Consider the following 25,134-nt stretch of genomic DNA (forward strand, 5'->3'; position numbering starts at 1 on the left):
AAATTTCAAGCCAATCAATCTGATTGTACTCGTACGATAGAAGATGCAAGATCAGATCACACAACTACGATAAAAGTAGTATCGGTCTGGCTTCACAATCCCAATGAAGTCTTTAAGTCGTTAACCTGGTTTTAGAAGAAGAAAACCAAAGGTTAAAGGAGAACCGACTCTAGTACGCAAACTAGTATACACGTAAGGTGTGGGGATTATTTTTGCACAATACTAGATGTCCCCTTTATATAGTCTTTCAAATCAGGGTTTTGCCTTGGTAACAAAGCAATCAATATTCACCGTTAGGTGAAAACCTTATTTAGATTCAAGCTAATATTTCTCAACCATTAGATCGAAAACTTAGATTGTTATACACAAATGAACTGCACGCTTCTAGGTTTGTTAACCGTACCCAAACGTGTACATTGTTGGTTCAACAATAGTTAACCAAAAGGTTAGCCATATGAGCATTTCATATCAACCATGTTTTTCTTCATCATAACTAGTTCAAATGACTCAAACGAACTAGTTAGAGAGTTGTTCAATTGCAAGGAAATCTTATGTAACTACACAAGACACAATTGAAGCAAAGATGATTTCATTCACTTTGAATCGGTTCTTGAACTTTTATAGCCACAGTTTGCAAACTGCATTCCTTAGTCTTTTTAAAGTTTAAGTTCATAAATCATCTTCAGATATATAACCTTCTTAAGTTCGCACACTAGGTTCGCGGACTTAAGCAACCGAAAGAGTTTACAAACTCCAGCAGAAAATCTCGGCAAGAGACCTTCCACCGATTCGCGTACTGGGTTTGCGTACTGGGTTCGCGGACTTAGCTCACGCAAGTAGTTTGTCAACTCCAGAAGAAATTCTCGGGTTTGAGAACTTCGGCAGTTCGCGGACTGCGTTCGCGGACTTGGCAACAAGCCATTCTTCCGGTTTCTCTTAATCAACAAAGTTCGCAAACTTTGGTTCAAGGAATAGGACTTATACATCAATGTGTTTCCACAAAAATGCTTATGTCCATCATTAGTTATGTAATCTAAACTCTCATTCCCACCATTGAAACATTCTTAGAGGACGTTATACAGTTGTTACACCATTTCTCGTCAAAGAAATTTTCAAGATGATTGAAACATATCATGACTTTCGTCACTAGGTAAAGATAAACTTGGTCGAAGCGAAAAGCTTACCAATAGGCGAGGTATACTCGGCTCGAAATACCAAATGTGTATAATCTAAGTCTATATATATAGCATACGACTTTTTGTCTCCAGAAGTAGGAGATAGAGTAGATAGACTTTTGAGTGACAGATAAGTTCAAGTCTTCACATACCTTTTTGTCGAGAAGTTCTGCCGGTTCCTTGAGTAGTTCTTCTACTTGTATAATAAATGGCCATGAAGTCCTTGAGGTCAACTACACTTTCTATCCTAGTCCGAGACTTAGCTATAATAGACTAGAAATCAAGACTTATAGTTTTGATCACTAACATTGACAAACATGCTTGAGATAGAAACGCATGCGAGTTCGACCGAGCAATGCTCTAACAATCTCCCCCTTTGTCAATTTTAGTGACAAAACTATTAATACATGTGGAATACAAAAATGATAAAGAAACTTAAGTAGCTCCTATTCCACATGTCTAATCTTTAACATTCCTCGAAATCTCTGTCACTTCCAAGTACTCCAATGATCCCAAAGGTTGTAAGTTTAGCATCACCGCTATTGAAGATCCGTAGCTATAACAATGAGAAAGCATCGGTCTCGATCATTGTTATACAGTGTCATAGTATTATTATACAGCGTTAAAGTTCAATTGTATCACAACTTCAACAATAATACTATGGTGATATGTATCACTCCCCTTTAGTCAATACTCCATCCCACATGGAAACCACTCCCCCGTACATAATGACCCGAAGACCATATGTATTTGTATTGTGAACTACATATTAATTCTCCCCCTTTTTGTCAATAAAATTGGCAAAGGTACAAGAACGGAATCATAATTAAATTTCTGTAAGAGACATTTCATGACTAAAAGGAAAGAACACACATCATTTTATTTAGATGCAATCATATAGCCGAAGCTAATAGCATTCATCAAGGAGTTTAAAGATACAAGATAACCCCTCTAAAATTCCACAGCCTCACACCCCTCAAGATATGACCATTAAGCACAAGTTCAAAAGAACTCTCCCCCATTTGATGTCATTCCCGAAAGAACAACAAGAGCGACCTTAATTTCAAAAGAAAATAAGGATTTTATTGGACACCAAAAACCATAAGAATGTTTTTTTATATCCAAAAACTCAATCAAATTAATCACAAGTAAAACTCGTGACTAATTTAATCGGTATATGCAATCAAATCAAACACAAAAAGTGATCAATTCAATTGTTTGTGCTCAATATAAGAAAACTCATGGAGACACAAAAATACTCAACTAGATTAATTACAAGAGAACCCATAATTAATCTAATTGGAATACACAACCAAACTAATTACGAAAGTTATCAATTTAATTGTCAATTATTTTGCTCGACATAAGAAAACTTACGGAGCAATAACTAAATAGCCAAACAAGATGATTAAATTAGTTCAAAATGCTCAACATAAAGTACCTTACGGAACAACCAACAAAGCTAATAAAAAATAATTAACTTGGTTGTATCGTGCTCAACATAAAACACATTACAGAGCCTCACAGTAATACATACTAATATGGATCAGGGATGATCAATACTGCGGAATACATAAGGATTCATTCTATCTTTAATCATTATTTGCATAACAACAATAATAAACATAATCCTTGAAAACAAAAGATTTTAACCTATCTTCCATCAAAATCATTGACAATATAGGCTTAACTTTTGAATTTTCAAAAGTCCATTCATCCTTTTACCAGTACGTGAATACCGAACACGAACGACTTTACTCTTGACAAAGTATGGGACCTTCAAGTTCACGGACGCAAACATACATATCCCATAATAAGTTGCAATATAACAAATCATAAAGATTAATACTGCAAAAACATCATCCTCCAAATATTTTTAGAATTTAAAACCAATAAACCTAAAAAATAATACAAGAAGATGAAAAATAATAGCTATGTGTAGTCACAATCATTGTTATTCAAGCACTAGTTATTCTTCCAACTAAACCAAAAAGAAGACATACTAGGCAACAAAACCTCTACGAAGCATTTCACTTACTTTGAATATTCTTCTCATATTCCCTATATTCATCAAGATCATCTTCGATTAGATCAATCCTAGATTCACGACTATCCATCTTTTCTTCAAGTATTTTGGAAGAAGCTTCGAGTTCAATTTTCAGGGCACGTACTTGTTCCAAGACAAGATTCATGGTTAACGAGAGATTATCAAACTGTGAGACAGAAGAATTCTCATCAGAAGAGGAGATACGCTTGTCATAACACATCTCGTTGTCAGAGGAATCAAAACGAATCTTCTTAGAGGGAAGCAGAACAGTCCATACATCACTTTCTTTGCTTGAAAGACTGGAGGAGGACATGATAGAGAAGGTAAATGAAATGATCATGCAGAAGAGGAGAAACTTCATTTTAAAGGAATGAAGATGAAGAATTTCCAAAAAGTACCTTTTACCAAACCCTAGCAAAATTCGGTTATCTCCAAGAAAAAGTCTTTTAAAGAACCAGGAATCGTTCATGAAAAAAAAAATGGTACTATAAGAGAATAAACAAGAACCGAACACTCCTAGAGATTTAACAGACAAATTCCAACACAACCCTCTCAAAATAATGATTCTTTCCTAAGAGGGATAGACAAAAGAATCATAATCAAGAAGATTACTGATCATAATTACTCCAATCCAATATAGGACTGGGATAATTTTTGCGAGGCGAGGAATTATCTGTTAATTCAAGTTTTTGCTTATTCTTTAGGAAAGAAGAGTTATGCACATCATTCTTTTCCCTTTCAATCACAGTTTTGAACAACTTGATTGTTGAGTTTCGCAAATCCTGCACCGTTCTAGAAATCATTTTCTTAAGAAAAAAGGATTTCATAGGAGATTTCTTCTTTTTCTTCTGCACCCAGCGTTTAGCAGAGCAGGACTGCTTTTGATCATTCGTGCTAAGATGATCCTGATTTTCACACAAGGAACCCGAGAATTTTGGTAGCATCTTGTGTTTTTATGTATCACCCTTGTTGTCAAGATGACTGGAGAGTGATACATAGTCAGGTGACAGCTTATGAGACACAATCGGAGTTATTCGACATGTCGTATAAGAATCACGATTGTGATTTTCAGCAAAGAGATTAAGAGAACAATCACAGATTTCATCCTCAAGACAATAATCAAGAGTATTCATCCATGCTTTAGTTATCTTATTCACCTTAGTATCCGGACCTTTGGAAGTATGCACACTTTTACAACACATAAGACCGGTTTCACTAGTACAGTTTTTCTGAACTCTCTTATCCCCCTTTTTGATTGATTGAACCTCTTTTTGAGACTTTCTTTTACTTTGTCTAAGAATTTTCTTAAGCTGTTGTATAAACCGATACAACGTAGAAATAAAGCAATTCTCATTTTTCTTATCAATCAATTTAGGACGGTGAGATTTTCCATCAGGAATAGTATCATGATTACTAGACAAGTGATGTTTATCTCTTGAATTAAGTTCACGATCGAAAATTTTAAGCTTCCCGACAAGCGTATTTCGCGAAAGGGTATCAAGGTTATTTCCCTCAACGATGGCATGCTTTTTAGATTCGTATTTAGATGGCAGTGGTCTGAGAATTTTCATCACAATTTCCTTTTCAGGAATAGTCCTATCCAATGCACAAGATGCATTAACAATTTCAGACATTTTGTGATAAAATTCATCAAATGAATCTTCTTCTGCCATATGAAGGTTTTCCCATTCGGAATTAAGGTTTTGAAGCCTAGCTTCCTTTTCGCTGGTGTTACCTTCAAATACAGTTTCTAAAGTATACCAAGCCTCTTTAGACGTGGAGCATGAAGCCACATGGTGTCGAAGCTCTGGGGTAATGGCATGCATGATGGCATTCAAACCGTCGGAGTTTTGCTTTACAGAAAGTAACTCAACAACAGTATATGTACCGATGTTTTTAGGCATGGTAGCATTTTCAACTATAACGACAGGAATCTCATAGACATTAACAACATAAACCCATGATTGGAAATCACGCGATCGAATAAAAGTACGCATAACAACTTTCCACCATAGGTAGTTTGATCCATCGAATACTGGTGGTACGTTTACTGAGATAACACAACTGTCCACAGAGTCAGATCGCTAAAAACACAGACTTGTAAGGTCTTAAACGTGTTTGCCTGCTATGATACCAATTGAAAAGCGGGGGTCTAACAACACCACCCAATATTTCGCTTAGAAATCTGTATGGACAAACTCGAATATACTTTTAAGATAATCAACAAGACTCAATCAATTAAAAGTATATCAACGAGTTTATATCTCTCTCTTGATTTGATTTCCTCAAGCATAAACTGCGAGTACTAATCAAATACAAGGAATAACTTGGATGGTACCAAAAATCAATATCCAAGTGTTAATCAATATCAATCAACAACCGTTAGGTCGGATTCTCCAGTTGATTGATCTAACGCACAACCTGTATTATTTCAATTATTAAGATAAAACAATATAATACGGAAATTGAAATAACACAGACACCAGAAATTTTGTTAACGAGGAAACCGCAAATGCAGAAAAACCCCGGGACCTAGTCCAGATTGAACACACACTGTATTAAGCCGCTACAGACACTAGCCTACTCCAAGCTAACTTCAGACTGGACTGTAGTTGAACCCCAATCAGTCTCCCACTGATCCAAGGTACAATTGTACTCCTTACACCTCTGATCCCAGCAGGATACTGCGCACTTGATTCCCTTAGCTAATCTCACCCACAACTAAGAGTTGCTACGACCCAAAATCGCAGGCTTTGACAATAAACAAATGTGTCTCACACAGACAAGTCTATCAAAGGATCAATCTGTCTCCCACATAAAAACTCTAAAGTTTTTGTTCCGTCTTTTGATAATAATCAAGGTGAACAGGAACCAATTGATAATCCGGTCTTATATTCCCGAAGAACAGCCTAGATTAATCAATCACCTCACAACAATCTTAATGGTATGGTAGCGAAACAAGATGTTATGGAATCACAAACAATGAGACGAAGATGTTTGTGATTACTTTTTATATCTTGCCTATCGGAGATATCAAATCTCAAGCCAATCAATCAGAATGTACTCGTACGATAGAAGATGCAAGATCAGATTACACAACTACGATAAAAGTAGTATCGGTCTGGCTTCACAATCCCAATGAAGTCAAGTCGTTAACCTGGTTTTAGAAGAAGAAAACCAAAGGTTAAAGGAGAACCAACTCTAGTACGCAAACTAGTATCACACGTAAGGTGTGGGGATTATTTTTGCACAATACTAGATGTCTCCTTTATATAGTCTTTCAAATCAGGGTTTTGCCTTGGTAACAAAGCAATCAATTTTCACCGTTAGATGAAAACCTGATTTAGATTCAAGCTAATATTTCTCAACCGTTAGATCGAAAACTTAGCTTGTTATACACAAATTAACTGCACGCTTCTAGGTTTGTTAACCGTACCCAAACGTGTACATTGTTGGTTCAACAATAGTTAACCAAAAGGTTAGCCATATGAGCATTTCATATCAACCATGTTTTTCTTCATCATAACTAGTTCAAATGACTCAAACGAACTAGTTAGAGAGTTGTTCAATTGCAAGGAAATCTTATGTAACTACACAAGACACAATTGAAGCAAAGATGATTTCATTCACTTTGAATCGGTTCATGAACTTTTATAGCCACGGTTTGCAAACTGCATTCCTTAGTCTTTTTAAAGTTTAAGTTCATAAATCATCTTCAGATATATAACCTTCTTAAGTTTGCACACTAGGTTCGCGGACTTAAGCAACCGGTAGAGTTTACAAACTCCAGCAGAAAATCTCGGTAAGAGACCTTCCGCCGGTTCGCGGACTTAGCTCACGCAAGTAGTTTGTCAACTCCAGCAGAAATTCTCGGGTTTGAGAACTTCGGCAGTTCGCGTACTTGGCAACAAGCCATTTTTCCGGTTTCTCTTGATCAACAAAGTTCGCAAACTTTGGTTCAAGGAATAGGACTTATACATAAATGTGTTTCCGCAACAATGCTTATGTCCATCATTGGTTATGTAATCTAAACTCTCATTCCAATCATTGAAACATTCTTAGAGGACGTTATATAGTTGTTACACCATTTCTCGTCAAAGCAATTTTCAAGATGATTGAAACATATCATGACTTTCGTCACTAGGTAAAGATAAACTTGGTCGAAGCGAAAAGCTTACCAACACATATTTCGAGATATAGATAGGAGAGGTATACTCGGATCGAAATACCAAATGTGTATAATCTAAGTCTATATATATAGCATACGACTTTTTGTCTCAAGATGTAGGAGATAGATTAGATAGACTTTTGAGTGACAGATAAGTTCAAGTCTTCATATACCTTTTTGTCGAGAAGTTCCGACGGTTCCTTGAGTAGTTCTTCTACTTGTATGATGAATCGCCATGAAGTCCTTGAGCTCAACTACACTTTCTATCTTAGTCCGAGACTTAGCTATAATAGACTAGAAATCAAGACTTATAGTTTTGATCACTAACATTGACAAACATGCTTGAGATAGCAACGCATGTGAGTTCGACCGAGCAATTCTCTAACAAGAATTTCTCCTTAAGTCAGAGTTTTCTTTTTCAAAGGATCTGCAATGTTCATGAGCTAGAATAAGATATGCACCTAGTTTCTCCTTTTCGACACGAAGTCTGTTTAGATCTGATGAGTGTGTCTCGATCAAAAGTTTTTCTCTAATTGAGTCTTCCTTGACAATATCCTCAAGCACACTAATCTTTTCACGCTGTAGAGCAGTTTCTTGGATAAGTTTTTCAATATTGTTAGATAAGGACTCAATAATGTTATAGAGTTCTTGTTCTCGATCAAGAGACTTTTCAAACTCATCAATAAGCTGAGCATGATCATGAAAATCAATATCCTCAGTAGAATTTTTTGAAATTCTGGTGAGCTTCATTTCAGCTTTTGCCATAGTGTTAAATGTCTTATTCGAGGAAGCGATGTCAACATTTGAAGGAACAATCTTCCTACCTCGAGATTCGGAAGAATCATATAAGGAGTAATCCTTTGAGGTATTCCCAAGACATTTGGCATATTTAAAAGCTTTAGAAAACATCTTGGTATGCGTATATGCCAGAGAGAGATTCTGTCCAGACTCAGATTGCCACAAACACAGACTGGTAATCTGATACCAATTGAAAAAGCGGGGGTCTAACAACCACACCCAATATTTCGATTAACAATCTGTATGGACTAGCTCTAATATACTTTCAAGAGAATCAACTAGACTCAATCTTAATAAAGTATATCAAAGAGTTATATCTCTCTTTCTTGATTCAATACTTACTCAAGCAAATAGAAATCTGCGAGTCTAATTGAAAACAAGAGAAATCACTCGAACGGACCAATGTTCAAGTATCAATCAATTTCAATCAACAACCAAAGGTTGGATTTCCCAATTGATTGATTCAAACACACAACCTGTGATATTTCAATTATAAAGAGAAACAATATAATGCGGAAAAGAAATAACAAAGACACTAGAATTTTTGTTAACGAGGAAACCGCAAATGTAGAAAACCCCCGGGACCTAGTCCAGATTGAACACACACTGTATTAAGCCGCTACAGACACTATCCTACTACAAACTAACTTCGCTCTGGACTGTAGTTGAACCCCAATCAATCTCACACTGATCCAAGGTACAATTGCGCTCCTTACGTCTCTGATCCCAGCAGGATACAACGCACTTGATTCCCTTAGCTGATCTCACCCACAACTAAGAGTTGCTACGATCCAAAGTCGAAGACTTTAATAAACAAATCTGTATCACACAGGAAAGTCTATGGTAATAGATAAATCTGTCTCGCACAGAAATACCTACGAGTTTTTGTTCTGTTTTTTGATAAATCAAGGTGAACAGGAACCAATTGATAACCCGGACTTATATTCTCGAAGAACATCCTAGAATTATCAATCACCTCACAATAATCTTAATTGACATGGCGAAAGAAGATATTGTGGAATCACAAACGATGAGACGAAGATGTTTGTGACTACTTTTATATCTTGCCTATCGGAGATATCAATCTCAAGCCAATCGTTATGATTGTACTCAACACGATAGAATCAACAAGATCAAATCACACAACTACAAGAAAGTAGTATCGGTCTGGCTTCACAATCCCAATGAAGTCTTCAAGTCGGTAACCTACAGGGTCTTGAAGAAACCTAAGGTTAAAGGAGAATCGACTCTAGCTAATACAACTAGTATCACATAGGAGGTGTGGGGATTAGGTTTCCCAGTTGCTAGAGTTCTCCCATATATATTCTTTCAAATCAAGGTTTGCAATCAATGTTAGCTTAGTAACAAAGCATTCGATATTCACCGTTAGATGAAACCTGATTAGATTCAAGCTAATATCTTTCAACCGTTAGATCGAAAACTTAGCTTGTTACACACAAATGAAATGTACGTTTTAGGTTTGTGAAACCGTACCCAAACTTATACATTTGTTGGTTCAACAGTAGTTAACCAAATGGTTAGCCATATGAGCACTTTCATATCAACCATATTCTTCTTCACCATAACTAGTTCAAATGACTCAAATGAACTAGTTAGAGAATTGTTCAATTGCTTAGATCTTATAGAAGTATACAAGACACAATCGCAGCAAAAACGATTTGATTCCCTCGAATCGATTCATGAACTTTATAGCCACGGTTTGCAAACTTGCATTCCTTAGTTAATATAAATATAAGTTCACAAATAATCGTGTTTAGATATAACCAACCTAAGTACGCGGACTGAGTACGCGGACTTAAGTTCCCGGAAGGAGTTCACAAACTCCAGAAGATTTCCTCGGGATGAGAACCTCCGCCAGTTCGCGGACTGGGTTTGCGGACTGAGTTCACATCTCTTGTTCCGGTTTTCCTGATCAACAAAGTACGCGGGGACTTTGGTTCAAGGAATAAGGACTTATACATATATGTGTTACCACACAATGCTTATATCCAACATTGGTTATATAATCTAAACTCTCATTTCAATAATTGAAACATTCTTAGAGGACGTTATATAGTTGTTATTCACAAACCATTTTTCATCAAAGCCATTTCAAGTGATTGAAACATATCATGACTTTCGTCAGTAGGTAAAGATGAACTTGGCCAAAGCGAAAGCTTACCAACACATATTTCGAGAAATAGATAGGCGAGATAAACTCGGATCGAAATAGCAAATGTGTATAATCAAAGTCTATATAGCAAAACGACTTTTGTCTCAAGATAGGAGATAGAGTAGATAGACTTTTGAGTGATAGATAAGTTCAAGTCTCCACATACCTTTTAGTCGATGAAGTTCCACCAGTTCCTCGAGTAGTCCTTCATCTTGTAAGATGATCACCATAGAGTTCTTGAGATCAACTACACTTTCTATCCTAGTCCGAGACTTAGCTATAGTAGACTAGAAATCAAGACTTATAGTTTTGATCACTAACATTGACAAACATGCTTGAGATAACAACTCATGCGAGTTCGACCGAGCAGTGCTCTAACATCATGATATAAGATGAACTTGGTCGAAGCGAAAGCTTAGCAACACATATTTCGAGAAATATGTAAGCGAGATATACTCAGCTCGAAATCTCAAATGTGTATAGAGAAAACTATATCTTAAGTACGACTTATGTCTCAATATAGGAAATAACAGAAATAGACTTTCCAAGTGATAGATGAGTTCAAGTCTCCACATACCTTTTGTCGAAGAAGTTCCACAATCTCCCCTTAGTAATTCTTCGTCTTCAAGAGATGAACGTCGAGAAATCTAAGCTCAACTACACTATCTATGTCCTAGTCCGAGACATCTATAAATAGGCTAGAAATCAAGACTTATAGTTTTGATCACTAACATTGAAAAACATGCTTGGGATAGCAACGCATGCGAGTTTGACCGAGCAATGCTCTAACAATCCCCCCTTGTCAATTTTAGTGACAAAACTATCAATACATATGGATTACAAAAAGGATAAAAAATGTAGCTTCTCATCCACATGCTTGATCTCCTTGGAATCTTCAACGCGACTCGAAATCTTCGTCACTTCCAAGTACTCCATGATCCTAAAGTTTGTAAGTTCAACATCACAGTTGTTGAAGATCCGTAGCTATAACAATGAGAAAACAAAATGCTCTCAGTCATTGTTATACAGTGTCATAGTATTCTTACACAACATCAAAGTTCAATTGTATCACAACTTTGACAAAAATACTATGGTGATATGTATCACTCCCTCTTAGTCAATACATATCTCAACATGAAAACCACTCCCCCTTACATAATGATCCGTAAACCATATGTATTTGTAGTGTGAACTACACATTAATTCTTCCCCTTTTTGTCAAAAAAATTGGCAAAGGTACGAAAATTAGTGGGATCCTAATGAAATTTCCACTGAGATACTTCATGACCAAAAGGTGTATTAACATACCAACAAATTTAGATGCAATCATAAAGCCGAAGCTAAATGCATTAATCAAGGAGTTAATAGAGATACAAGATAACCCCTAAATATTCCACAGCCGCACTCCCCCATAAATGTGCATTGTTCAATCAATTAGAATATCCGACCTTTTGGTTGTTGATTTAAATTGATTGACACTTGGAGATTGGTCTTTGGTACCATCCAAGTTATCTCTCTAGTATTTGATAAAGACTCGCAGATTTCTATTTGCTTGAGTATATATCAAATCGAGAGATTTAGATATAAACTATTTATTATACTTTTTATCTAGATTGAGTCTGACTGTCTAGTTGATTCTCTATAAAGTATATTGGAGTTTGTCCATACAGATTGTTAAGAAAAATATTGGGTGTGGTTGTTGTACCCCCACTTTTTCAGAAAGATCAATGTTCAAGTGTCAATCAATGTAAATCAACAACCCAAGGTTGGATATTCTAATTGATTGATCTTAACGCACAACCTGTGATATTTCAATTATATAACAAAATATAATGCGGAAAAGAAATAACACAGACACCAGAATTTTGTTAACGAGGAAACCGCAAATGCAGAAAAACCCCGGGACCTAGTCCAAATTGAACACCGCACTGTATTAAGCCGCTACAGGCACTAGCCTACTACCAATTAACTTCAGACTGGACTGTTGTTGAACCCTAATCAATCTCACACTGATTCAAGGTACAGTTGAGCTCCTTACGTCTCTGATCCCAGCAGGATACTACGCACTTGATTCCCTTAGCAGATCTCACCCACAACTAAGAGTTGCTACGACCCAAAGTCGAAGACTTGATAGACAAATCTTCCTCACACAGAAAAGTCTATAAGATTGAATAAATCTGTCACCCACAGAATACCCAAGAGTTTTTGTTTCGTCTTTTGATAAATCAAGGTGAACATCAACCAATTGATAAACCGTACTTATCTTCTCGAAGAACAACCTAGTATTTTCAATCACCTCACACTAAACTTAATCGACTAGTGAAACAAGTTATTGTGGAATCACAAACGATGAGACGAAGTTTGTTTGTGATTACTTTTCTATCTTGCCTATCGGAGATATAAAATCTCGAGCCAATTATTTTAATTGCACTCAACACGATAGAAACAGCAAGATCAGATTACGTAACTACCAAGATAATAGTTGGGTCAGGCTTCACAATCCCAATGAAGTCTTCAAGTCGTTAACCTACAGGGTCTCGAGAAGAAACCTAAGGTTAAAGGAGAATCGACTATAGTTATGCAACTAGTAACACACAGGAGGTGTGGGGATTAGTTTTCCCAGTTGCTAGAGTTCTCCTTTAAATAGTTTTCAAATTAGGGTTTGCAATCTAAGTTACCTTGGTAACAAAGCATTCAATAATCACCGTTAGAATGAAAAACCTGATTCATCCAAGATAATATCTTTCAACCGTTAGATCGAACTTAGCTTGTTACACAAAAATGAAATGTACCCTCATTTAGGTTTTATGTAACCGTACCTAAACGTGTACACCAGGTTGGTTCACAAATAGTTAACTGAGGTTAGCCATATGATTACTCTCATATCAACCTTATTCATCTTAACCATAACTAGTTCAAATTACTCAACTGAAACTAGTTACAGAGATGTTCAATTGTTTAGAAAACACAATTGAAACCAAATCGGTTTGATTCACTTGAATCAATCATGGACATTATAGCCACGGTTTGCAAAGATTGCATTCCTTATGATTTAAATGTTTAAGTCCATGAACTGACCGGTTTAACAAAGTAACCAGCTTAAGTATGGGTATGGGTATGCGTACTTAAGCAACCGGTTTTTTGAGTTTGTAAAGTTTCCAAACTCAGCAGAAATTTTCGATTCGAAAACTTCCGCCAGTATGCGTACCTTAAGGTGACTAATTAAGAGTTTGTCAAAAACCAAACTCAGCAGAAATTCTCGGTTCGAGAACTTCCGCCAGTATGCGTACGGGTGCGCATACTTAACCTGTCTCCTTCACCAATTTCGTATACACACATATGCATACTCTTGGCTTCCGGTTTATGGATTTATACGCTAATGTGCGATTACACTATATATGCTTATATCCAAAGATGGTTACATCATCAACTCTTTATTTCAATCATTGAAACATTATTCTATAATGACAATAGCCGTTTTCACACACTATTAGCATCAAAGCAATTTCCAAGATATTGAAATAATCATTATCGAAACATTCCAAGCCTACATCAAGTGATTGTATCACACAAACCATGTAAGATGTTACTCGGCAATTTTATCATGATATAAGATGAACTTGGTCGAAGCGAAAGCTTACCAACACATATTTCAAGAAATATGTAAGCGAGATATACTCAGCTCGAAATCTCAAATGTGTATAGAGAAAACTATATCGCAACACGACTTATGTCTCAATATAGGAGATAGTAGAAATAGACTTTCCAAGTGATAGATGAGTCAAGTCTCCACATACCTTTTTTCGAAGAAGTTCCACAAGCTCCCCTAAGTAGTTCTTCGTCTTCAAGAGATGAACGTCGAGAGATCTAAGCTCAACTACACTATCTATGTCCTAGTCCGAGACATCTATAAATAGGCGAGAAATCAAGACTTATAGTTCTGATCACTAACATTGACAAACATGATTGAGATAGAAACACATGCGAGTTCGACCGATCAATACTCTAACAAAGAAGATGGAGAACAAACTCAAGCTAATGATCAACAAACCCAAGCTTCAACTTCAACTGAAACCGGAAAGAAGAAGAGGGTTATCACTAAACCAGCTAATTCCCACACGCCTCCCCGTCACGTGAAGGTTATACTGAAACCAGGTGAGTCTCTAAAGGGGACCCCAGAAGATGGTGGAGATGTTCTTTTTGGTTACAAATACATGTGGGCATGTGAAATCCAAAATAATGTTGTAAGTAATCTTAAATTTGATTTTATTTAAGTGTATCTATCTTAATTTTGCTTCAAGTGTTTGTATTTCTTTTTTCATTTTGTGTTTTTGGTATTTAGGATCACAAGCATGCCATCCATCTCTTAAGGCGCCAAGCTTCATGTTTAGTGATTAAGAATTGGCCACTTGACAAGGAATGTGACGAGGTGCAAGTGATTGTCAAGAACTCCGGGTTGTGGTCTGCGGTGGAGAGCTCAAATGTTGAGTATGATAGAGCTACCGTATCTGCATTCTGTGAGAGGTTTTACGGAGAGACTGATACAATGTTATTCCAATTCGGTGAGATGGCGATAACTCCCGATGATGCTCATCAAATTCTAGGCCTCGAGGTTGAGGGAAAAGCAATTAGTGAGGGCTTCGATAATAGCATTTCTTGGGAGGAGATCTTCAAATTGACCAAAGATTTGTTCAATTGGAATCAGGTTTAGACGGAGTCTATGCTTGTGATGAAGGAGGGTTATCTAAGTAAGAAGTTTAATGTGAAGAAGTTGAGGGACACATTCTGTGGGGCCAAGGAAATCTATGATAGGGAAGGAAGGGTGGACTTGGTGCGAATCAATGCTACCGCGTCAGCTTATTTTCTATACGTCCTGGGCAAATGTATCTTCCCCGACAGTTCCGGAAGCTTGGTCGACGCCATGTATATTCAACTATTGCACCCCTTGGATCAGATGCATGAGTATTCTTGGGGTACTGCGGTGGTCGCCTACTTGAACAATGAGTTGACAAAGGATTCAAGGGCACTCACTGCGCAAGTCAATGCAAATCTATGTCTCTTCCAGGTAATTGTATTGTCTAAATCATTTGTATTTGCAAAATGCTCGTAATGTAAGATTCTTACTAAACTTTGTGTTTGCATAGGTTTGGATATATGAGCACTTCCCTACTTTAGTGAAAGTCAACCCCTACTTCAAAGTGAATGAGAATCTTGCGATTGATAAGCCAAGAGGACAAAGATACAGTTTTAAGGGTGCTCAGGATAAGGATATGCCGCAGCTGCTTATCAACGTGCGAATCGCCTTGGAAAAATTGACTGCGAATTAGGTAATATTTGATTCGTATCGATATGCTAGAAATCAATTTTTAATCCAAAGGAGAGATGATGTTGCATTATACTACGGTCCCTTGATATGCACCCATGGATTTTCAATGTACGATCCACATCGGGTAATGCGACAATTGGGTTACATCCAAGAAGAACCACATTTCGATGCTCAACTGTTATTTAATGTGGTAAGGGAGGAGTGCAGTACGTCCCAAAAAAGTATTGACGTCCGTTACGCTCCAGCGCCAGTTAACGATCATTGGAACGGAAGACGTGACCGTAAAGTCGATACGAGTCTTTTGGACGAGGTGACCAAAGGTCATGAAGCTCATGAGAGATACATGCCGTGGTACTTGGGTTGGGATCGTCCTATTGTGACTAGGGAAATGACTGCTGAACAATTGGATAGTAAGAGGAAGATGGCATCGAAAGACCTAACAACAAGTCTTAAGTTCTTTGCAAGTATTTTAGAGTTTCTCTTACTGTTTTAAGATTACATTATAGAATCATTCTATTAATTGTTTGTTGTTTAATTGAAAATAGAAGGAACATTTGAAGAGTCTTGTGAGGGTGATGTGTTGCGCGAGAGAAAGAGGAGAGCCTTTTTCGATTGAAGAGCAAACCAAACACATTGATATGCTAGGAATGTTGACAATGAGGATGCCTATGAATTGTTCAAGCAAGCTGATGCTGAAGTAAAGAGGGAAGAAAAAGCCAGGAGGGAAGCACAAACCAAGATGAATGCTGACAAAAAGAGGGGTCGTTCCCGTGGTGGTGAATGTAGTAGTGGTGGTGGTTCTCCTAAACGGGGCCGTGGTCGTGGTCGTGAATGAATGTATTCCTAGTTTATTTCTTTATGTTGTGGTAGACAAATGTTAAGGTTAATGGTTGGACAAATGGTATTTTAAGGTTTATGGGACATGTTTTCGTATTTTGGACAAAAAATGTTGGATTTATAGTTGTTGAATGAATGGTTTGTTTAGCCATGTAAAGTTTCAATAGTTCCGCCGGCATGCTTTTGTTAACTTACATTGCCGACTAAACCAGGGCCGGCTTGTGAACTGTCAGACTTCCGGCCCTGACAACAGAAATGGTGTAGTTACCAGGGTCGGCAAGGTAAGCAAATAAATACCTACCCGGTTGTTTTACATCCGGCAAGATAGTATGTTATCGACCCTGCCGACTTTGTGTTGCAGAAAATACCTTCTCCTGATGCCTAAAATCATAATATGATCGGCAGGGTAAGAAAATTATGACTCTGCCGGCTATAATAAAGCCGACACGCTAATGACCAAATAGCTTTCTGACGGTTATACAGAAGAAAATGAACTCCTGATGCCTAAAATCATAATAAGGTCGGCAGGGTAAGAAAATTATGACCCTGCCGGCTATAAGAAAGCCGACACTCTAATGACCAAATACCGTTCCGACGGTTATACAGAAGAAAATGAACTCCTGATGCCTAAAATCATAATAAGGTCGGCATGGTAAGAAAATTATGACCCTTCCGGCTAAACTTAGTCGGCATATTGGTGAAACAAAAACCCAGTCGGTGTGTCCAAAATTTAAATTGTTGCAAGTACAATTGCATTGATTGACTACCATAACGGCCAAATTTGGGCACCATCCTATAAATACACTAGTTATCTCTACAAAACACCACACACCTATTTGCATATACTCTCCAAAGCTCATATCATCATACACTCCATCTAACTCTCCCAATACCTCTACATACAACAATGGCATCATTTGATTCAAATGAAGATTTGACAATCACCAAAGCACGGTACGCGAAAACTCGAGTTAGACATCAGTCCTCCGTAAGGATGGATATCGTAACCTTTTGGGCTAGGGTACACAACAAATTTAGGCAAGAGTTTGGGAATCCTAATCGAAGAATTTTTCAACAAGTCCATGATAGGCACTAGTCATCGAAAATGCCATACTTGCTTATTTAGATCTCCAACCCCGAATTTTCAACGCTACCCACTTCAACTTGTCCATTGAACAATTTGTAAGTATGTTTGTGGTTTATTTTACGTAATCCATGTTGTTTGATCTTCCTACTAAACACCACTAACAGAGTAAGTTTGTGTTTTGTTTTTGTAGCATGAAGCCGTGAAAGCGTGCTACTTGGAGGAAAATGGGGAAGCATTCGCATTCGATGCAAGCTATCAATTCATGGAATCCAAAATCACAGAGTATGCCCCGGACTTCATGCAGGCCGGAGATAACTGGGATTCCTCCAACGAAGATTGATGGTTTTAGTGTAGGTTTTGTGGGTAGATCTCTATGTAAACCCTCACGAGACTATAACTTGTCCACTAGGGTCGCCTAGGGGTTCAAAGGCTTGATGCACATGCTAAGTGCATTCATTTTTCCGTCGAAAATGAGTTAGATTTTATGTTTCAATCAATGTAGTAACCAAAATTGCATGAATAAATTGAATTACATCTTCCCATACTCTGTTTTCTGTTGGGTATAACTACAGGTCGGCAAGGTTACATGGACGACTTTTAAACAGCCGACAATGTTAGAAATTATTAGCATGCCGACTATAAGTCAGCCGGCAATGTTAGAAATTATTTGCATGCCGACTATATGATAGCCGGCATTGTAGGAAATATTTACATGCTGACCGTAAGATTGCTGGCCCAAGATAGTCGGCATATATATTCTTCATTAAAAGACCCTTCCGGCCTAAATATGGTCGACGTTTTCTTCAACCGAGGACCATGCCGGCTAAACTTAGTCGGAACCTTATTCAAACGTCGACCTTGCCGACCTTTCACATTTTCAAAACCAAAATTTTTATTAATCTGGGTATACCCCAATCTCGCGAGGTAATTTAAGGTATAAATATTTTAATTGATTAATATTACTGCCACTTCTTTTATAAGATATAAACTTAGACAATAATAAGAACTTTGACATTAATAAAAATCTATTACAATCTTTGGCCTCCTGGTTTTCTTCATTTGACGTATCTTCCATTCAACGCGTTCGTGAACTGTTTCGCCTTTGTTTTTGAAACTTCGGTTGTTAACTTTCGAAACTAGAGCTTTTCTTTGCCTCTTAGCAGAACATTTTCCTGAATTTACTTCTAAAATTTGCACATCTCTTTCCTTTTTACTTTTTTTTAAAAAAATTACCACATATCTTATTTACAGCAGCCTCATGTTCGGCTTCGCAAAAAAGAGAAATAGCCTTATGAGACATTTCAAGAGAAAGATTTACAGTGGAAAAAAATCAAGAGAAGATTGAATTTTGGTGTGAATTGAATGTTTGGATGGATTTATTATTTACAAGGGAAGAAAGTAACAGTTGTCAATCCGACTGTTGTTGGATCCACTTTGAGATAAGCCTCGTCTCACTATGGGACGACCGTCCCACATTGACCCGCCGGCTTAACCTGTTTCGAGAAACGTTTTTCCTTTTTTTGCTAAGTCCAATAGTTTATTAAAGCAAAAAACATAATTACAAGGGAGGCTCAAAGTCCTCCCACCCCCGTAAACCAAACAGGCTAAATAAATAACCAAAGAATCCTCTAAGAATTGCACAAAATACCTTAAAAATAATAGAAGAAAAAAGTAGAAATTATCTACGTTCATTCTTCTTTTGTGAGTGCTATATGGTTTGTTCTTGGAAAAAATGGAATGCAATTCCAATTCTTCATATCCATCGTAAAAATCACCATCTTCATCTTCATCAGAAGCATAATTGTCAGGGATGAGCTTTATTGAAGCTTGAGACGATTGAGTAGGCCCAGGAGACCTACCTTTTAGAGTCTTGAGTCCCAAACTACTAATCTTTGGAGACGTATCTATAGTATTGCCTTCTAAATCAGTCCTACCCTCCAACATCGCATGAGCCAAAAGTGAAACCTCTCGTTGATATTTCAAAGCATCTGAACACGCACGGAAAGAAGCCGAGCTTTTCTTCCTTGATTCCAAGTCCAAAACGTCCTTCACAGGCCCATCCAAACTTGTCCCCAAAACAGACCCATTCCTGTCGTGACCTGTTTGTTTGATATCCAAACGTGACTCATCTATAACCACACTAGGTGAAACGAGATTTTCTGAAATTACATTGATGCTAACATCATCTCCGTCACCTTGTTCAACCTGAGCTTCATCCCTCCTAGTCATTCTATTAGCTTCCCACCTTTCTAAAATATCAGCATCCACATCTTCCCCTTCATTCTCTTCCTCCACGTCTTCAGATTCCATAACCACACCATTAGTGTTATTTTCAAGGCCTAGTTCCCTGTCAAGAGCATCAAACTTGTTTTGATGTACAATCTCAGTACATAGAAGCTCATCTACTAGTGGTGTAGGGGTAGTATTGTTTTCAGCTGGAAACCGAGAACCCACACCCCCTGTTGCACCATTCTTTATGTGTCGCACTTCATGCCAATCATTCTTCTGGCCATTAGCCAAAGCTACAACTTTCTCCTTACCATCATGATCTTGCAATTTAGTACGTGCCTGCCATTGAGGTTTTGGAGGAACTTTTGCTTGTTTTTTTCACTTGTTTCTTTTTCCTACAATCAACATCCATATGACCAATTATATTACACTTTGAACAGAACTTTGGACGTTTAAGAATATCAATAAACATGAATAACATCAGTTTATGTTTAGCAAAATATCAATAAGAATGGAAGCAAAGTGGCCATATTCATGGTTAAGAGTTTTTGTATCTACCACAATCGGCGTTCTCAAGGATTTTTCATAGCTTGCAAAGACTTCTCAACCCACAATTCCATTGGCAAGCCACGAAATTTCACCCGAACTGTTGCACGAGTTGTTGGTTGTTTATCTGCATCAAAACCAGGGTACCATTCAATGAGTCACAGCTGATGTTTCTCCACCATCCAACCATCTTCAGTGAAAACCCTATCTTTATCTTCTTGGGAAACGTTTTCCTCACTGCACGTAACTCAGTTTATCTATCTACCTAGACAAGCAAATCAATAGATTTGATGGTGCCCATTTTTTTTAATAGGATAGATGAATTTTATTTATTGATCTGGCTTTTTTGGCCAGACAGACAATTAGCAACCTCATTCGACTCTCTATATCCGTTTTAATTGCTCTAATTGAATATCTAGGAGTTTTTAAGTGTTAAATATCGGAAATGCTATTCACAGCTCCACTTAGAGCTTTATTCACAGCTCAAACGCTAGGTGTTGCAAGAGTATTGGTTCATGACTTTCAGTCAGGACCCACCGCTGGATAAACAGGTTCACCATTTTAGAGATGTGGGGTTTAGATGTCCTGATCTGTGAGTAGTGTGGTGTTTTTGTGCCGTGAATAGCACCACCGGTTAAATATCCATGTAAATCCTACTAATCCAATACACCTGTGTAAGTGTGGGCCCCTGAATACTGGGATTTCACTCTCTCAAACTCTCATCGTTGAGAAAATCCACGAATTTACTGTAAAAACGTCTCTCACGAATTTTTGGTTCGAGAAGAAAAGAAGCAAACCCCATAATCTTCTCAAGGTGTGTAGTCCCCCCTTCGATTTTGAAACCCTAGTATCGAATTAATTAATCTGTTAGGTCTTGTTGATAGTTTTTATATTTCATATTTTATATTAGATCTAAAGCGATTTTTCGTTTCGTTAGGAATTTTGATTTCTAGGGTTTGAAATTGATTGTATCATGCCCTTGTAGGGGATACAATAGAATGGACATAGAACAATGGAACCAAGTAGTACGAGAATGGATAGATAAAACAGCACAACAACTACGCCAGTTACCTATTGAACAGATTTATGTTGCTGTTGGTGTTTTGGTACTTACATTTGTGTTTTTCTTGTTAAGTAAGGTCTTTTTACCCTCTTTATTTGTTTCTTTTTTGTAAGTGTTCTATGAATAGAGAAGAGCCTTGACTGGACATTATCGGGTTTTTGTTATTGCAGTTAGCTTATTTAAGCGATCGAAATCTGATACAATTGTTCTTGCTGGGTTAAGTGGGAGTGGGAAAACTGTTCTCTTTTATCAGGTAAATTTCTACATTTTGGAAGTTACTTGTAAACTTATCGTAGCTTCCTTTATTGTTATGATGTTAAGTAGATACATCTTTTATCTACGAAGTTGCAAGTTGTCCAAGTTTTAACTTGCTACTGAATAGTCTACTTCATTTTTATTTTTCTTGTAAGGAGTGAATAATCTACTTACTCTGCATACTTATATGTCAAGGTTTCCATCTGCAAGAGGTCATCCATTATAAACTAATCATAGTTTTTATTTGTCTGTAGCATTGGAGTGTATTTTCGTTCAACCATTTGCTGTTGTAATGTTTGGTGTGGTGGCTTCTTTTGTCAAACTTCTTACTTGTTCATTCATATCTGTTTACGTTTTCTTTCTTCTATTTGTGTGGATACTCTTGCGATTCGGTCATGGGTGCCTCGTTTATCTCCGAGATTGCCAGTTGTGGAGTTTTAACTTAGCAATTATTGCAAATTCTGTGATGGATAGTTTCAAGAGGTCATATGCTGTTAAAGATGTGCAAAATAAATCACTTCTATAGTTTGGAATGACTTGCAAACGTATCATAGTTTCTTCTGTGTTTACATTGGAGTGTTTTGACTCAACCGCTTGCTGTTACGATGTCTATTGTTGTTGTTTCTTCTGTAGGAAAATTTGCTACTTGTCCATCATTTCTAGTACTTTTTTTTCTTTCTTTTAGAGAGTTTATACGTGGGTAACAACAAGTTCCATCTCATCAATGTAACAGATTTCTTCAGTCACAGATGGATTTTACCTTTTGATTACCTAATGTTGTTAGATGCCTCTTTTATCTCCTGGGTTGCAAGTTGTCAAGTGTTAACTTAGCAATGAGTTGCCTGCTTACATTGCATATTCATAATATCAAGTTTTCCATGTCATCTGCCGTTAAAGATGCGGAAAATAATTGATGTGAGTTTGACATTGCCTGCTAATTTCTTTCATTGTGTGTATGCAAGCTTCGGGATGGCTCAGCACATCAGGGTACTGTTACATCTATGGATCCAAATGAAGGAAATTTTGTGCTTCACTCTGAGTCCTCTAAGGTAACAGATTACGGCTTAGATTCTAAGACTTCGTACAGATTATGGTCCTCTCTTTATTACTATATATATTGCCATGCAATTGAGTATTTTTAATGAAAAAATGAAGTACAAGCTAGAACGGTGGTAAGCCTCAGTAGTCCTCACAGCAATCACTATGTACAGGAGCCACATGAACCACAAAGATCTTACTCCTCAAAACACAAAACTAAAGTGAAAATTGGGCCTGCATCGTGAGTAAACTACACAAAACCCTAGAAACAAAATTAGATTTATAAAATCTGTACTAACTTATGTTACTTATCTCGAAAGAGTTGAGACTGGAAGGTTTCCCATGAAAGACCTGAGTTGTTCCCATGCCTACGGTTGCACGCAAATTGAAATTAGAAATTATTCTCCCTACATATAGGACCGAGCTTCGTATATTTACTTTCGATTTGCCTCATGCCATCTATCTATATATCTCATTCGTCAAACTTCATTGCCCCTATTAGATCGTTGAACTCATCATACTACTCCGTTTCTTCTGTCATGAAGGATGTCCTATTTACTAAATGCTGAAGCTGTAGAAATCATTGATCTCTCTTTCCAGCAAGAGCACCGTGTTGAATATGCAGACAATTAGTTGCATCTGGGATACTAACATATTTTCTTCATCTTCTTGACAGAAAGGCAAGATAAAGCCTGTCCGCGTAGTTGATGTTCCTGGACACTCTCGACTTCGACCAAAGCTTGACGAATATTTGCCTCAAGCAGCTGGTCTTATCTTTGTCGTCGATGCTCTGGACTTTTTGCCAAACTGCCGTGCAGCTGCTGAGTACTTTCCTAACTACAAAACTATGGTTTTATATACATGTGCTTGTACCTAGGTTTGATTGCAACCTGAATCTTTAACCTATTGTAATTCACTAATTTGGTACAGGTACCTGTATGAAATATTGACCAAGGCAACTGTTGTGAAGAAGAAAGTCCCAGTGATTATAGTGTGCAACAAGACTGACAAAGTGACTGCCCACACCAAGGAGTTCATCAGGAAGCAACTGGAGAAGGAAATGTAAGATCACACCTTTCATCTTTTATTGGTTTAGTTGCATTGAAATGTGAATCGTGTTTCTTCATTCCTGATGCCTTTTACAACAAGGCACGAGCTTAATTTCAGTAATACGAAATATTTTACTTGATAGACTAAGATGTCCCACCACAGACTCGAATTCTTATCTCTAGGAACGAGATACCTCCACTCTTCTATGATATTCTTTCAGCATGAGGGATATAGCATTCAATTGTCTTAATTGGTTGATTTGTCAGAAAGTGCGTCATTCCTCCATCCACACTCTCGTCCCTTTCTTTTTAGCCATTGGAACTTTTATCTTTCAAGGTTTTACCATATCGCTTAATGATCGTATTTCTGTTTACTTTACAGAGACAAGTTGCGAGCATCTAGGACTGCCATATCTGCTGCTGATATGTCTACTGAGTATGCACTTGGTGTGGCTGGAGAGACTTTCACATTTTCTCAGTGTCACAACAAGGTGAGTGTTGGAGAGTCATCGGGTATCACAGGGGACATATCACAGGTTGAACAATTTATAAGGGAACATGTACGGCCCTAAGTGCTACTCAAATTGATCATTAACTTGTTTTGAAACTTCTGCATCTCTTTTCTCGTGACACTAATTTGTAACAAACCGGCACTCAGGTGTTGCATGTTTATCTTAGTTTGATGTTAGTGCTTTCTCTTATGGAGCTTAAATACTGTGTAAGAAAACGTAGCTCAATCAATAGTTTTACTTAAATTGGATCATCTCACCTTCGTGATGGTTATTAACAAAGTTCCATATCTGATAGTTTGTTTTTGAATGACACATTTGTATTCTTTGTCATCTATCTATCATTTTTGCAAAAGAATCTCTTAGTGTTTAGGTTGTTGCAAGTATAACTTGAAGTGGTTCAAATTGTGGTATTTGTGCATTACAAGCTTTTGTTGCTTCTAATTAGTACCAGATTTAACCACCTTTCTGTCTGCTTCAAATTAGAGGTATTGAAATTAGTACATTCTATCTGCTTCGAATTAGTGGTACCACAGTTGGCCACCACTCTCTGCTTGATAGTAACTGCACCAAAGTTGGCTACCCTTCTTTTTCAGAGCGATCGATTACACTACCGACAGTGCACATGAACCAACTGATTTCGAAACGATGAGGTTCAAAATTTGCAATTCATCAATCCTTTGTCACTGGTACAAGCCCTTTTCTACTTTAAAGTGAGATCCGACTCACTTAGGAATGAAGTACTGCTCCTGTAGGAATAAGCTCACTAGTCTATTGGCTTTTACAAAGCAATTCAAAGTTGGAGGGAAAATTTTATGTTATATGGGTTTATCT

General features: G+C 37.3%; 1 protein-coding gene across 2 annotated transcripts; it reads left to right on the top strand.

Moving 5' to 3' along the window:
• Window positions 1-21,047: 21,047 nt before the first annotated feature.
• Window positions 21,048-24,588, top strand: LOC113300074 (signal recognition particle receptor subunit beta-like). 2 transcript variants are annotated; one of them, XM_026549233.1, is made up of 7 exons: window positions 21,048-21,200; window positions 21,372-21,520; window positions 21,620-21,702; window positions 22,667-22,753; window positions 23,419-23,567; window positions 23,673-23,804; window positions 24,174-24,588. In XM_026549233.1, exons 2-7 carry the CDS (start codon window positions 21,385-21,387, stop codon window positions 24,361-24,363), a joined length of 777 nt encoding a protein of 258 aa, XP_026405018.1. In that variant the 5' UTR covers window positions 21,048-21,200; window positions 21,372-21,384; the 3' UTR covers window positions 24,364-24,588. The 2 variants fall into 2 exon arrangements, with proteins under 2 accessions (XP_026405018.1, XP_026405019.1); XM_026549234.1 differs by having other exon boundaries at window positions 21,121-21,200; window positions 21,324-21,520.
• The last annotated feature ends 546 nt before the right edge of the window (window positions 24,589-25,134 follow it).

This window comes from Papaver somniferum, chromosome 7 (assembly GCF_003573695.1).
Source record: "Papaver somniferum cultivar HN1 chromosome 7, ASM357369v1, whole genome shotgun sequence".
In the NCBI taxonomy this organism is placed as follows: Eukaryota; Viridiplantae; Streptophyta; class Magnoliopsida; order Ranunculales; family Papaveraceae; genus Papaver; species Papaver somniferum.

Bases quoted from the DNA above. Each gene is read 5' to 3' on its own strand.
- LOC113300074 (XM_026549233.1), top strand. From the start codon at position 21,385: ATGGACATAGAACAATGGAACCAAGTAGTACGAGAATGGATAGATAAA. The intron at 23,568-23,672 runs GTACTTTCCTAA...AATTTGGTACAG, and splicing joins AACTGCCGTGCAGCTGCTGA to GTACCTGTATGAAATATTGA. The intron at 23,805-24,173 runs GTAAGATCACAC...TTTACTTTACAG, and splicing joins AAGCAACTGGAGAAGGAAAT to AGACAAGTTGCGAGCATCTA.